This window comes from Sturnira hondurensis, unplaced genomic scaffold (assembly GCF_014824575.4).
Source record: "Sturnira hondurensis isolate 20B ecotype Veracruz unplaced genomic scaffold, ASM1482457v3 Scaffold0002640, whole genome shotgun sequence".
Classification (NCBI taxonomy): Eukaryota; Metazoa; Chordata; class Mammalia; order Chiroptera; family Phyllostomidae; genus Sturnira; species Sturnira hondurensis.
In genome coordinates, this window is record NW_028075271.1 from 1,526,112 (window position 1) to 1,541,731 (window position 15,620).

At 55.8% G+C, this 15,620-nt stretch overlaps 1 protein-coding gene across 4 annotated transcripts in view; it reads right to left on the reverse strand.

Annotated features, from left to right (window-relative positions):
- The window catches only part of RUNX1 (RUNX family transcription factor 1), a 205,593-nt gene that overhangs the window by 34,063 nt on the left and 155,910 nt on the right, over positions 1-15,620 (reverse strand). For 3 of the 4 annotated variants that reach the window (XM_037040601.1, XM_037040604.1, XM_037040602.1), the window contains one exon: positions 4,300-4,491. The exons of the other annotated variant lie outside the window; for it this stretch is intronic. In XM_037040601.1, the coding sequence (XP_036896496.1) occupies positions 4,300-4,491 (192 nt within the window). The remainder of the gene's footprint in view (positions 1-4,299; positions 4,492-15,620) is intronic. 4 annotated transcript variants of the gene reach the window in all.

Consider the following 15,620-nt stretch of genomic DNA (forward strand, 5'->3'; position numbering starts at 1 on the left):
TTTTCAGTGTACGAAGCTGATGTTGACCCTGAAAGGCCCTTGAACTACACCTAGGTAACAGTGATTTTGAAATCACTCACGCTTCCTGTTCACACCATGCCTTGTAAGTTGGTTTCTAGCGTGCTGAGGAGTTTGTGTAACCACTGAATGAGCACTTGTGGGTTTAGATACAACAAGTCCTGGTGTTTCATTGCAGCCTCTACGTTCAAGGCGACCAAGCAGCCTCCACCCCAGTTTGCTTTTGAACTTTCAGCATTGCTGGTTGTGGGGGGAGGGGGAGGGGGTGGGGAGGGTGGGAGGGGGGGAGAGAGAGAGAGAGAGAGAGACTATGCAGTTTGATTTTTCAGCCCCGGTTTTATCTCCACTTCCTCCAGGACAGTAGGGAGATTTGCTCTCAGTGACCCCATGGAGCTGAGAAACAAAGTTGATTCCCTATCTCAAAGAGCTGCACAGAGAATGTGGTCTTTCCGAAGTCACTTGAACGTCTGGGGACACTCCCTTCCAAAACAACCATCGCTTGGAATACTAAGTACCAGGAAATGATCGGAAAGGTAGGGGCCCCAGCCACACGGAACTCTCAAAGCGAGGCACCCACACTCCTGAAGGCCCAGCAGGTGTTGCCCGGGTTTGGATGTCAAGAAGGCTTGGGCGCCCCCGTCACCCCCAAAACAGTAAGCAGAGTGGCTGCGGCCTCTGCCCTCCCGTTCATGCTTCCTTCACGCACCCTTTGACCTTTCTTTGCTCCCAACTTTGAAAACAAAGGACCTCGTGCCCAAAGGAGGCGGTTTCCTAAGGCGTCTGCCGAAGAGTCCGGCCCTGAAGCTACTGTCATCAACTCTGATGATGACGAGCACATCCAATGCAGGACTGCGAGGCGAACGCGCGAGCAGCCCAGGGCGCCCCCCACTGCCTGCTGGCCTCTCGATTCCTCTTGGCCCTGGTCAGCTCTGTGGCTAATGGGTCCTTGGTCCTGGCGTGTGGGCCCAGGGGACTGGCCAGCCTGTCAGCACCGGCTTGTGGCCAGAATGGCCCGGGTGTGAGTCTGTCTGTCACTTCCCATCGCAGAGAGGTGGAGTGACTAGTAACCTCAGGTTCGGCTTCTCTCTCTGAAAACCACACTGTGGAATTGTGGTCAGAGCAGAGTAATGTACGGAAAAGTCGGACCCATGCCAAAATGTGTCATGACTGGTCAGATGAAAGAGTTAAACCTACCGCTTGGAGGTTTAGGGCAACACACACAAGAACCACAGGACGGGCCTCCCGGTCTCCGGTTTCCCTGGTTCTCTGCCCCAGCAGGTCTTTCTCCAGCCCCTTTCCCAGAAAGGTGAGGATGGCGCAACCGTAGCCATGGCTCATCGTATTCCGTAACCCAGGCTGGCCCCGCTGCCCGAGGCCACCTCTGTGCGGGAGGAGGTGCGGCCGCACTGACATCAGCGCCTTATCCTTTGAGCATCTGCCTCATTTCATCTCCTAAAAGGACACAGGCCCCTTTTCCTTCCCGTGACTGCACAAGAATGCTGCACCTTGGCTGCAGACGGTCACGATAAGGTCCTGACTTGCGTGAGCATGCACCCATGACGAAACGGCTCCCTGTTCTATTTTGAGACCCGGGACGATGGGGAAGCTGAATGTCACCTCAGCCCTGTCACGGTTACAGCCTCCACACCTCAACAGAAGCTTGGTGGCACGGCAGCCTGCTGCCCATGTCCTTCTGGACCTTGCTTCGAGCAGCTGGGGTGTCTGGAGTGATTCTCAGGCACATCTGATTCCAGATAAGTCACGGCCTTTTCTGGATCCGTGACTTCCTACTGACAGAGTCAAGGAGACCAGGGGAACCCTCCGGGTGGAGCCCAGCAGGACAGGGTTCCCCAGCCTCTCTACTGACCCAGGGTCTCTGGGAGCCCCCGCAGGTGACAGGCCCACATGCCCCAAACACGCACACATCCCCAGCCAGCGTCACCGCTGCAGGACTGCTCTCACTGCCGGGGGTGCTCTCTCACGGGGTGGCTGCCATTCTGGGAGAGCCACAGAGGCAGGCTGGTATTTTAGGTAAAGCATCTCCTTACACCCATTATAGAAGCCTGAGCAGCCAAGCCAGGGAAAGAACCTTCTTCCCACCTGTCGAGAACAAAACCAGGGTTCTGGCCAAGAGAGGCTTTACCGTTATCACTGTTAACTTTCTAATTTCCAGGGGGAAAAATCCCAAGGGCCTACTCAAAACATGATTGGGCAAAAGGCATTTTCTTATACCCCTCTCCTGCCCCCCTCAACCCCCCCCCAAAAAAAAACAGACAAAAAAAGGAAAAGTAGTTTTATAGGAAAAGATCTTGGACCCTTATTTCGTAGAATTCATTCTTACTGTCTTACAAGCGAAAGGCTGGCTCTCTGACCGTATTTTGGAACCAGAATGTGGCAGCAGCAGATTTAACCCATCCTGTGGAACAGCTGCTAAGTCCCCGGGGATGCAAACGCGAGTTGTTAGCGCTTAACGCCGCGGAAGCCAAGAAGTTTATAAAAGGAGCAAGAAAGGGCGATGCTGCCTGTTAAATCTGACCCTCTGCCGAGCAGAGAGCATCCCAAAGAGCCGAGGAATGCCAGGCCACACGGCGCCTCCGCCCAGGAGCTGCTGCTGGCGGAGGACGAGAATTCCTCCCCTCAACCCCGCCCCTGTTCCTCTCTGGTCCAAAGAGCGTATCTGATGAGGAGGGAGATAAGACAGGCTTCACTCCTCACCAGGACTGTGTGCAACTGAGCTGCCTTCATAGTCACAATTTCAACTTGCTCCCAGGTGGCTGAATTTTCCAAAAGAATGCTCCACTTTTTGGCGCAGTAACAGCGGAGAAGAGCAAACCTGTCTGTGCACCACGGTATAAACGGCCAGTCACGTCCCGGGAGAAGCAGAAAACAGGCGTGCCCATGGAGTCCTGATGATGACGTGGATGAGTGTAAATGGCCCTAAATGCCGGTCAAGGGACCTCCTCGGGAATTTCATTCTAGTCAACGTTTCGAAGAAAGCATCGTTTCATATGAGCCCATCCCTCTCCGACTAAACGTGTCCTGGCTCTAATTTACCCTACAAACTTGCATTTTGGCACTGCAAAAAAATCAATATGCATATTTCGAATCAGTACTCATGATTATTAAGCGCCAGGAAACCAATGGTCTTAGGGGACCTCTTCCTAAATACACCCGAGACTGGAGAGGAGAGGTAGCCCCCCATCCCAAGTCAAGCGTCCTGTTGCTGCGTGCACATAAAGGGCTGTTCCCCAGATAGGCCGCTTCCAGCTGTGGGCACAGAACCTTCTGGAGAACTTCCCTCAAATCAAACCCCCCAGAAACAGGACTGAGAGCTCAGGCTCAGTTCAGGCCAGTGTGCTGCCTTCCGACAGGCCCCGTGGGCCACTCCCAAGGGAGTTCTCACCCTGAAAGCCCCAAAGATCTCAATGCGTCCCACAATGCAATGGACAGAGAGAAAACGCCCGGGGAAGTTAATTCTGCTGCCCCGGGGGATGAGCAATCCGTCTGCCCGCCCCTCCCTGGCCGCCTGCCCTCTCCTTGTTGCTTATCTTTTCCTTGGAGTGCAACAAGCTTGCTCGGTTTGGGGGGAGGGCTCTGACTGTGACCGTCTGGTCCGAGCCGTGGCCTGCATGGCCCAGAGAAGACCGCTGAATTTTGGAAACGTGAAATGGTAACACAGTGCAAACACTCCCTGACGTCAGTGGTTCTCAGTGCCCATGAGCTCTGTGCATTATCGCATTTGGCACGGTGGGTTTACGCAATTATTACAGTTTACAGTGTTTTTGCAGGAGGCAGCTAGCCCTGGGGGACCTGCACTCTTGCTGGATTGCAAATTTATTTATCGCAAATCACACCTCTGCTGTGATGTCATCCAGACAGCCCTCCTGCTTCTTTACATTTTCAAAAGGATGCATATTAGATACAAACCTCCAAATAAGTGAAAGGCAATAACAACTTGACACAGCCTGACCTGCACCTGGCTTGGGGGCCGTGTGTGTCTGTCTTCCAGCCCAGGAGGTTAGCACAGCTAGTCAAGCTGCTGTCCACACGCCTCTCTCTCACCACAGTCTCTCCATCCTGGGCTGCGGTGCCTCTGGATCTGGGGGTCGCCACCACACAGAGGGAACTGGGGCAGGCGGGGCCACCGGAAACTGTGTGCGGAACCAGCCCGCAGGCTGCTGGTGTGTGGACTGCCCTCTGAGCCCCGAGGAGAAGCCCGGACCGGTCTGGGTGGGCTCTGCCCAAGAGCAAGGAGGGTGGCGGGCTCGCCCAGGTACTTACCCTGCATCTGACTCTGAGGCTGAGGGTTAAAGGCAGTGGAGTGGTTCAAGGAGGCCCGAGGGTTGGGTGTGGGGGCTGGGTGGTGTGGGCTGACCCTCATGGCCGAACGCCGCAGCTGCTCCAGTTCACTGAGCCGCTCGGAAAAGGACAAGCTCCCGGGCTTGGTCTGATCGTCTAGTTTCTGACGGTGTCCTAGTGTGGGGAGGGGGTGGGGGGAGGGGGAGGCAGGGAAGGAGGGAAGAGATCAGAAAATGTATTGTGGATTTTCTAAAATTCGGGGCGCTCTCGTCCTTCCCCTCCCTCTCCCCTCGCCCCATCGGGGACGCGCTGGGGACTGGCACACTGGGCTGGCTCCTCTGGGAACTCGGGGACGTTGTCCCCACAGCAGACTGGGGACCCTTTTGTCACATAGGCCTCGGGGCGCTTCCCTCGCCTGGGCTTCACATCCACCCCAACCCTCTGCATCCCTCTGCACAGGACAGAAGGCAGGGGCATTCAGGGCAGCTGGCGGAGGTGGTGGCAGGAGGGAGAAGGTGCGTTTGCTGTTGGCTCTCAGCCACAGGCTGTGGCCTAAGGGGTGGCAGCTGGAGAGGTGCCCTCCCAGGGGCCTGAGGTCGATAGCTGCGCACCACACACCACCCCCGGGGGCAGGTTTCAGGACAGCCAAGGGGGCCCTGTGGCTCCACAGGCACACGCCCTCTGACAGGAAGCAGGGTGGGGCTGCACACCCACAGCCCCCCAGGGAGCCAGGCTTCCTGTTCTATCTGAGGCAGCAGCCCCTCTGCCTGCCGGCTCTCCCTCTCCTCGCAAGCTTTTCCTGAGAACTCACCCTTCCCTGGGGCCCGGTCGTCCCCTGGGGCCCTGCACAGGAGGCACAGCTCCGCAGAGGGAATGCGCAGGAAGGTGCAGCCAGCCTGGCCATGCCCAGCAGGAGCCCAGGGACCCAAGGTGGGACCGGGCCTCTCTGTGTCTGCTCCTTGTCCAAATCATTGTCACCAGGATGCAGGGAACAGAGGCCACTCACCCAGGACAGGCCAGGAGGGCCAGACCTCCCGTTTCCTCCCCAGAACCCCCACTGAAATACATTTACACTGAAGCTTGGGCCTGTGGAGTAGCCCTGGTGCTCTGGGGCACAGACACAGCCCAGGGGCCCTCCGGGCATCCTTCCCCAGCCCTGGGGCTCAGATGGAGTCACTGACCGATTTCACAGCCACTCCCAGCCTGCCCTGTTGTCAAGTGGCCTCAAAACAAGGCTGAATAAGCAGCTTGCTTGTGGCCACTATCAAGTTCTCGTTCACAGGCCTGGCTGGTGTAGCTCAGGGGATTGAGCACAGGCTGCAAACTGCAAACCAGAGGGTCGCCAGTTCGATTCCCAGTCAGGGCACATGCCTGGGTTGCTGGCCAGGTCCCCAGTGGGGGCCATGTGAGAGGCAACCACACTTTGATGTTTCTCTCTCTCTTTCTCCCTCCCTTCCCCTCTCCCAATAAATAGATAAATACTCTTTAAAAAAAGGTCTAGTTCACACACCTGACCCTCAGTTAGAAAGAGGGTCCCTGGATTCTGAGCCCCGCAGCCCAGCCAAGGGAGGAGGTAGGAGAAGGGCACGTTCACGTACTGCCAGTTGCTACAATCACAGAATTACACTTCAGAGCTGGCACCATGGTCTTGAGCCCCTGTGACTCCTGCTGCCAGGCCCCCTCAGCATGGCTAACGCTGTGCTGGATTCCAGAGCAGAAAAGGGACCCACTATAGGGCAGCGACTTTATCATGAACACAGCCTGCTTGGCTCCAAAATGAGGAAAGATATTTCAGCATAACATTTGTGCAGCTCGGATGCAGCACGGCCTCTTTTCACGCGCTGGCACGGCAAATCCGACTCCGGTTCAGCCCGGCCCCTGCAATGCCCAGCCCTGCCCAGCCCACCCGAGTCACACAGCAGGCGTGGGTCGGTGGCCCCTCACAGCTGAGCATTTTAAGCCCTGGCCTTGTGGGCAAAAGGTCGTGGGGCCAGGGCCTGGAACGACCCCTGTCATCGCTTCCCCTCAGAAGTACAAAAATGTCTTTTTCTAGAGCGTTCCATTGCAGTCACTCATGGAGCAATTCAGTGTCTCTGGAGGGAGCGTCCCTTGATTCCTCCCTCCCCTTATCTTTCCGACACATTCTCGGCTTCCTGACGGTCAGACTGAAAAAAACCTACTGTAATTTTCTTGTAGGAAACCCAACAATTCCAGCTCAAAAGCCAGTCAGAGAAGAATAATCCAGCCCTTTGAAATGCCTGCCTGCCCTCACGCCTGGTATTTGGAGTCCAGGGGAGAAGACAGGTGAAAGGATTCTGGAGAATTCTGCCTCAGAAAGAATTCTGGCAGGTTTTGTGCCCAGTTCAAAAGTTCACAGGCCTTGGGCACCCAGTGGTGTTGTTGAAGAACACTCTGCCAAGGTCAGCACCATGCCAAGGTCAGGAGGGGACCCAGCTGTGTGCAGGATCATTCCAAATAGGTGGCATTCAGCATTTTGAAGAAAGGCCAACCTCCACTGTGTCTGCCCCAGCCACAGAACGTGGGGAGCGTGTGCCACCGAGCAACCAGACACAAACACCTCATTCCAGGTAAGCTGCTACTGTGGCCAGGCCTAGGGTGAGGTTATCACTTTTGTTATTAGCCCCCTTGCATGCCCTCCACTTAAAAAAGAAGTTCTGACATGTGAGCAATTTCTGCACCAGCTGACGCCTGCCCAAGTCGCGGCCATTTACGGAGATTACCTGAGGACCATCCTTCTATAGCGGGATATGTGGGCGCAGCTCTCAGAGCAAACACTTCCTCACCCTAAGCTGTTTCCTAAGCCCCGAGAGTCGTGGGCGGATGCAAATGCAGGAGAAATGTGGCGGGTGTTTGTTCATTCTCCACCTGCCCACCTAGGGTTCTGAGAGTCAGAGCCTTTGGGGGAGCTCGGAGCCCCTTCCTCACAGAGGTGCCTGAGACCCAGGACTCTGGGGCTCTGGCTTGGGGAGAATGGAAGGGCATCATCACAGGGAAAGTGTGGCTATTTACAGGCGAGATCAAAGGACACCTAATTCTTCTTTTCTGAAACCACCGGATTTCACGTGCCACAGAGGCAGTGTCTTGTGTGAAATGGAGACGCCCCCCACACAGACTTGCAGGCTGGGGAAACTGACTGCTTTATGTCCCCAGGGTCCTGGGTCTGGGTGCAATGACAGTGTCAGTCTGCCCCTGGAATTTGAAACATGGGAACGGAAAGTGTTTGCTATCAAACGCGTGTTTCTTCTTTCTCACTGCAGGGCTGCCGAGGGCAGCAGGGGACTCTGGCCTGCACCACACGCCTGGTGGGATCTCGAGGCAGCCCGCATACCAGCAGGGGCATGGCCTGGCTTCACGAGTGTGTGGGGAGGGGCTGCTGTGAGTGTGTTACACGGCGGTCTGGCTTCCTCCAGATCTCACACTGAATCTCAGTGAGTCACAGGCGCAGTTGAAAGGGTCACCAAATTACGTTTCTGTTACTATTTTCAGATTTTTGCAAAAAGTACCCGATTAGAATTTTATTATATATGCAGCTATAAAAAACCAAGAGGAAAAAAAATCCATCCTATCCACTAACTTTTCCCTTTTCATTATAAAGACATACCCCGTGGTTTTCATGGACGGCCGTCCCTGCTGCCCTGCTCAATGCTGACACCTGTGACGGACAACTGGAGCGGCTTTCCGTCTCCTGTCGTGAGAACTAGACCACACAGGCATGGGAAGAGAACAGATGAGGCTACACTTTCACCTTTTCTTGGAAAACTGAGGCCGGTGAGATTAATTTTCTGGTAGTCACATTCGCCCATATTTCTGGCATGGGTTTACTTGTTTTCTCGTTATATTCTCAGCAGGAAAATTGGGAAGGAGAGTACACAACGCACGGTCACAAAGAGACACTGAGAAAAATTATGTGAAATGCTAACACCCCCCCCAAACCTACCTGTATATGGCTATGTGCATATACACACACCCGTCTGTCTGTTTGTCTGTCACATTCCTCAAAAGGATGTATGGATTTCAAAAGATGTTTGCCAGTCAATCTGCCACCAACGACGCAGATCTGCTATCAAAACCTGGACTCTCCTCTCCATAAAGCGCTACTCTTTACCTCTCTGGACAAGGAATGTGTGTGTGGCGGGCACCGCCGAGCCTTCCTCACAGGACTGTCTGTTCTCGAGGTTCGAGGCTCAGTAGCTGCATTAGGCATCTCCAGCAATGACACTGAACGTGACCCATCTTTAAAGTGCCTTGCAAGTGGTAAAACAAACTTTCCTGATGCAGACCTCACCATCTGCTGCACAGTGTATGTTGGGCAACCCTTCCCAAGTAATATAAAATACAGAATATGTCAGTGTGTTATATACTAGAATACGCGTTGTATGTATGTGTTGATACATCACCCAATGTTATATAAACACAAGCAGCTTAACTTCACCTCCCCCCATCGCTTCCCACGTGGTCAGAGCACTGCAGAACTGGAGAAGGGCCAGAGAGATCTGCCTCAGGTTTTCATGGAGGGGTGGGACGTGAAGCTCAGAGAGCTTACATCGTTTACCTGATGCGACTGGGCTGGTGAGAGAAAGACGGCGGGTCTGAAACACCCCCACCCCCTCAGCCACTCCCCACTTCATGTTCAACACACCTAGAAACGCCAAACCTGCAAACACATGCATGTCAGGTGCACAGAGCGGGCAGGTGTACCGGGTGGCCTAGCAGATCACGGGGGCCCCGTGGCACTTCAGGGAGGTGCCTTCACGATCCCACGCTTGTTCCTACCTGAGCTCAGGAGGCAAGAGCCAGGGCCCCCTGTGACAGCGGCCGAGTGCTGCATCTCCCACCCCCGGTGGGTGTCAGCACCGCCCGGCATCCTGGCCTGGATGGCGTGGGGCGCACCGAGAATTCGGTGCCTGCTCAGGTGCGCGCACTGCTGTGGCTGCCAGTCCCAGAGACGTCCTGGCTGCCTCTCTCACCGTCCCTGAGCTGTCCCTGTCACAGTCAGGGACAGGGAGGATTGGCAGGGGAGCCCAGGATGCCCCCTTGGGAGTGACTCCCGCCCTGCTGTCTGTGATGGAAGGACTTGGGGGAGTGGCAGGGGAGGTTGAGTGCTATAAGACCCCACCAGGACGGGCTTCACAGGCAGATGCTAAAGTCCTCTCCCCCGGGGACGGGGCAGGACTGCCACTCTGGGCAGGAAGTCCTCTCCATTCTGAACCTGCTGGTCTACCTGACCCTCCTGCAGACTGGAACAAGTCTCTTCGTCTCCGCCCCCTTATCCGGAGGCCTGGACCTACAGGGCCAAGACGGATTACTACGCCAATGCACTCGCAGGCCTTCGCAGCGATTCCCTCCACGGAGACTGGCTACTCGGGCAGCTTCACATGACATGAAGACGCTCAACGTTCTTTCTGCCTTTTTTCCTTTCAGGTAGACACCTGGCCTTTGGGAGCCAGTCCAAAGCCCAGACTGCCCTGGCCCCACGAGGCCTTCAACACCGGGATTCCGCCCGGCCTGCCCCACCTGCTGGTGAGCCCGGCAGAGGCTGCGAACTCCACGCAACACACCCCGAGGACTCTCGCTCCCTCTGCCGCCCGTGTTTCATCAGAAGCTTCAGACTGGCTGGTGACTCTGGATGTTGGCTTTCCCGGACCCTCCCCTTGCTCCCCCTAAGCCTCCACGAAGCTCCCAGCTGCCTCACTGCCTGGCCATGCCGTTCTGCGAGCTCACATCCCCAAGGCTGCGTCCCGGCGGAGCTGCCGCCCAACCCACCTTGGAACCGGCCGGGAGGCTGTTTCAGCTGCCAGAGCCGGAAAGAAAGCTGCTTGGTCAAACCTTAATCCAGGGCCTCATTCCTCCGCTTCTCTTACTGGTTAGAAAATGAGGATTCTTTCTCGTTCCCGGTACACCCCCGTCCTGTGCAGAGTTCCTGTCCCCTTGCTCATGCCCCTCCTACTTCCTACAAGCATATAAACCACAGTGACCATGTAGAAACCCATGAGGATGCTGCTGCTTGCCAAGCAACGTGTTTCTACCTGGGGATCCCAAGGACACGATGCTGTAAACCCCTGCAGCGTCAGGGGACACCAAGAGGGCTGGGAAGAACTTTGGTTTTCTTGCAGGGACAGGTGAGCAAGTGACCACCGAGCCTGCCTGTACACAGGGCTTCCTCAAGCCTGGGGCCTCCGGAGCCGGGGTCCAGCAGTGGTCCCTTGTGCGGATAAAGCACACACTTTAGAGGTCGGACTGGCACGTGGCTGAGACCATTTCTAAGGCAAATCCCCCAACTTGAAACTAGAAGGCCCAGAACGACCTTCTTCAGGTACCTGTGGCCTGGATCCCTCCTGGCCCTCCAGCCTCGGCTTCGATGTCATCTCCTCCCTGAGGACTTCCTACTTTAAATTGCAAACTGTCCCCTACCCGGCCATGCCCCTTAGCTTTGGTTTTCTGCATAGCACTAATTAACAACACTTATGGCCTCTCTGTGCCCAGTGCACACTGTACGCTCCGTGAGGGCGGGGTTTTGTCTCTTTTTTTTTCATGGCTGAGTCCCTGGCACCTGTAAGAGCACCCGGCACATGGCAGGCTGACTCGGCATTGACAGAATGGCCAAGTGACCGAGTGATGCTCTGACCCTGCCTGGCTGTCGTCCATCAGACCGCGGGAAAGCGGGATTCAGGTGGGGCAAGAGCAGTCTGGATGAAAGGCTTCTGCTAAAATGAAACTGTAGACGTCTCCAAAAGACTACTTATGGAGGGAAAGTGCCATAACCGAACACAGGAAGCTTCGCAAAGAAGTGTCCTGAGTCAAACAGGTCCACAGAACCCCCGGCAGGGACCCACAGTTGTCCTCAAGGCACCGGCTCAGTACGACGTCGGCCAGACACACGCAGAGGACAGGAGAAGCCACAGGACAGTGGGGAGGCAAGGCCCACCCCGAACCCTGTCCCCAAAACTCACGGCTTGAAATCAGAAACAAAACTGAGCCCCCCTGTGGTCCAAGACCCCCGGTGGCAGACAGCCGAGTTTTCAGCTCCTTCACGTGAGCTTTTTGAGACCTAAGGCTCCCTGAGGCCGAGCAGCCGAACTCGGTGGTCCTCGGCTGCCACCTGTCACCTCTGGGGTGACTAAGGAGCCTTAGGCACTAAGGAGGTGCCTACAGCTTAGGGTGAGAACCCATGCGGCTTCTTTTCCTCTTGACCAGAGGTGGCCCTCTGGGGACAAGGAGACAGCCTCCATAGAAGGGTGCAGACAGCTCACAAGTTCAAGGCTCTTACCACCCTCCCTTGGGGGAGGGGCTGACTTAAGAACACCCTGTTGGAGAGTGATTACAGAGTAACTTGAGTTAGCTGATGGTAATGTGGATTCACTGATCCGATAGCACAGTCTGGGGACTGACAGACAGATGGACAGAAGGGCTCTGAATGGAAGGTGACTTGGGAAGGGTGGGTTTTGGTATAGGGCAGGGGTGGGGTGGGGGGTGGGGAGGTTGAGAATGGACTCAGGCTGCCTGGAGCCTCTGGAACTGGCTTTAAGGTCAGCAGAGCCCGCCGGTTAGCCCTGGGCGAGTTCTGCAGAAAAGGAGACGATGACTTGGAGGCCAGCAGGCTCCGCCTACTTCATGAGGTCACACTGTCAGGCAGGCCTGCAGTCCACACAGGCCTTTGACCTCCCTGCAGGTCTCCACTCCCCCTGTGCTGGCGCAAGGCTCATACCACACATTCCTGGCAGGGGCGCTGAGCCTGTCCCGGCAGGACCGGGGTAGACCGAGAGTCCTTTTGAGATTGGTTGGTGGCCCAGTAAACCTGGGCAAATTAATGTATGAATCAGCTCCCCCATCCTGGACGCACTCATCCTGGGCCGCACACCAGCGGCTGAGGGTGACTTCTGTGCGGCGGCTCCTCGGTGCTCAGACTGTTCCCTCCCGTTTCTAAGGGCTTGCATGCCGGCCCAAGCTGTTCTCAGCTCCCGTTCTCAGCAGCAGGGCTGGAGCATCGGGTTCCCACACCTCCCTGGGGTCACAAATGCCACCTGCATCCTGGGCTGGCCTCGTGGAAGCAAGAGGCCTAGGGGCCAGGCAGAGAAATGATGAGGCGGGCCAGCCGGCCCTGGCTAGTACCATGGCTCCCAGGTGCTCCTGGCCCAAGAGTGGGCTTGTAGGAGAGCTAACAAACAGGAACTAGCTGTTTCTCACATGCTCTGGGCCTGCCTCTCACTGTCCAGGGAAACCGCGTTCAGGTCACTTTGGGGATAGCAGTCTCGTCACTAGGCTAACCTCTATCTGCTGTGGTCAGCCCCTACCTTACAAGGAGCTTGGGGGCAGGGGGTGCTCCTCCACCACTTACCTGCACTTGGCGAGTGGCGCTCTGGCTGGGGCTCCCCGGGGCCACAGTGCGGTGGGGAAAGCACCGGTCCCACTGCTTGCCAGGTGACGTCAGCCCAAGACACAAGTGCCCCTGTCCTCCCAGGTGACCCACGGGAGCAGTTAGGGCACGGAGGTGACAAGGCTGACCATATTTCCCTCTCAAACCCGGCGCACTGTCCTGTCCAAACCCTTCCTGGGGGAGCAGCAGCTGCCCTTCCCTCCCGGGTCCCCACCAGGGACACTGGCTGGGCAGGGCCGGCCTGCTGGGACCAGCGTCCAGCACCTCTCCAGCACCGATGCAAGAGCCATGCCGCCTCCTCAGCGGATGTTCTCTCCATGCACCTCCGTCCACAGCCCCCTCCCGAGAGCGCAAGTGAATCCTCGGGTGTGTCAAACCGCGCCCCTGCTCAGGGCTTACAGATCACAGGAGCCACTGCCCAGCCTGAGGCAACCCCACCCCACTCCCTTCCCTGCGTCTTCCCCACCCCCAGCTTTTTTTTAACCACTTCTGCTTCCTTCATCTTCTCTGCAGCTGCAGCAGCGAGACATAGTAACGCTACTGTATGGGGTTTTGAAAGCGGGGCCTCTGAGAGCTCTCCCAGCTCCACACAGGCCGGTTATTCTCTGGCTTGTTTGCTTTGGCTTCAGGTTAGTAACACAGAATGAGTCAAACAGTATTAACTTTCAATAGGGAAGTGGTGTGGTCAACCAGAGCTGTTTGCGGCTAGATTGTGAAGATAGGTAGGGCAGGTAATGAAGAACAGCCCATAATACTGTGGGGAGGCCCAGGAGGGGGACGGCCTCGTGCCAAAGCTCCCACCAGCGGGACTCACGCCATCTTTTCCCCATCCGTGGCAGAATTACCTCGGGGGTCTCTGACCGGCCAGCTCCAGCAGGCTGGCCATGCTGGGTGTCTGTGGCTGCACAATTGAGTGCTTTGTGGGCCTAAGGATGTCTTTAAAAATAAGAAGAAGGAGAATGCCAAAGTCATGGGAAGTCTAGCTAGGGTGATTTCTCCTAGCTGGAGCCTGCCACTCTGGAGTGGACCTTTCTCCCTCTCTCCAGTGTGGGGAGTGGACAGCTGCCTGTCCCCACCCGTCTCTTCCTCTGACCCTCCCTCCACCCAGCGCTGGGTCTCTGTCTCCCCAGGTCGGCAGCGGTTCTACCCCAGGCTCCTCTCCTTTTCCAGGTGAGAATATGATGTGTGGAAAATACAATCACTCCCACAGACGTCAAATCCTACTTTTGGAAGCTGATAGGAATCTCTAAGTCATCGAATCCTCTCACCCTCCCTCCGTCACTCTGCAGATGGGGACGCTGAGGTTCTCAGAGGGCATGTGGGCTGCCGAGCCTGGCAGTGTCGGCCATGAAGGCTGGCAGTCCCCCGTGCTGGGCCGGCCGCTCCCTCGCCCAGAGCTCAGGATTCCTTTCAGTTCAACAGGCAGTTCCTGAGAAGAGCTCAGCCCCTGAGACTCAAATTTCAGCCTTTTCCAGTTCTCTCTCCCTGCCCTCAGCTACCTGTTTGTTTTGAGACTGGCCGAATCACCCAAGAAACGGGGCGAGTTTCTCCCAGCCTGCTCCCTGCAGCCTCTTGGCCAGCAGGCCCGGCCTCAGGAGGCCGACCCCCACGCCCAGCAGCCGCAGCCGCGACACCCCCGGGCAGCGGGCACCCCCGCTCGGGGCGTCACATCTCACCCCCTGAAATCGAACCCAGAAATCTCAGGCGAGCAGCATCGCTAAGAAGCCATGGGCAAAAACTGACCAAGCAGAGAATAAGGAAGAAGAAAGCTGCACTAAGACCGTGGGCGCTGCGCGAGCCTTTCATCGAGAGAAAGTGGAATCGGAGTCACAGAGAAAAGAACATCGCATTTGCTTTTGGAGAAGAAATGCACATTAAACACGACCCAACTCTCAACTGCCAAGGCCACTTCTCTGGGTCCCCACTGTTCTCAAGGGCGCACAGCGGCCTGGGAAGAAAGTGTTAATGCAGTGTCATGGCCAAGGGTAAAATCCCCGAAAGCACGGCTTGTGGTGGCGGGGCTGGTTCAGTGTCTTTATCTTTTTCTACAATTTGCATCTTGTCGATCCCCAAAGCCGTTATGAGAGGAAATCTCTCTTCACGAAGCCAATGGTATTTTATGTGGGATCCCTCAGATTTTTATACAACATGCACATGCCGACAACAGCAACAATTACAATAAAGGTTCCTATTACCTAGAATCTGATGACTTACCCATCACATCAGCTAATTGACAGACTGCACCTTGATGTACAGGGGCGGGCAAAAGTAGGTTTGTGGATGCGAGGATGCGGAACACAGGGCCTGCTCTTGCAGTATCATTTATTTATTAATTATTGTGTTATTTTTATTACAGCGGTAAACCTGCTTTTGACCACCCCTGCGTATTATCTCGGTTCACCCCAAACAACCCTGTGTGTATAGACAGAGCCCACACTACCACCCCCGTCCTACAGATGACCTGGTGGAAGCTTCTAGGTGCTAAGAGTCCTGCCAGGCCCCCAGCAGCAGGAAGACTCATGTCCAGGTAGGAAACGACTACGTTTTGATAAAATCGTTGTTTGAGAAAAAAGACCCTGTTTCTGTACAGGAGCAGGCAATGGGCTTTTGCTCCAGTGAGAAATCAGTTGCTGAAGTCGGTTCAGCGATTCGGGAGTTGGAATCAATAACAGATAGGGCGAAAGAAAAAAAAGAGAAAAGCCCTTATTGTATTGTGTTCTGAGGACCCAATCTGCCGGGATTTTTTTAAAGTAAGCTGGTGATGGCCAATACCTGGCCCCAGCATGGGCCAAATTCCAGGAGTTGCCCCTGGGAAGGGCTGAGGCGTGAGGGAAAGGGGCCGGCCAGCACCCCGGGCCTGCGCTTTAATAAAAGCTCAAGTGTATGGGGCCCCTCTGTGCCCGGCACG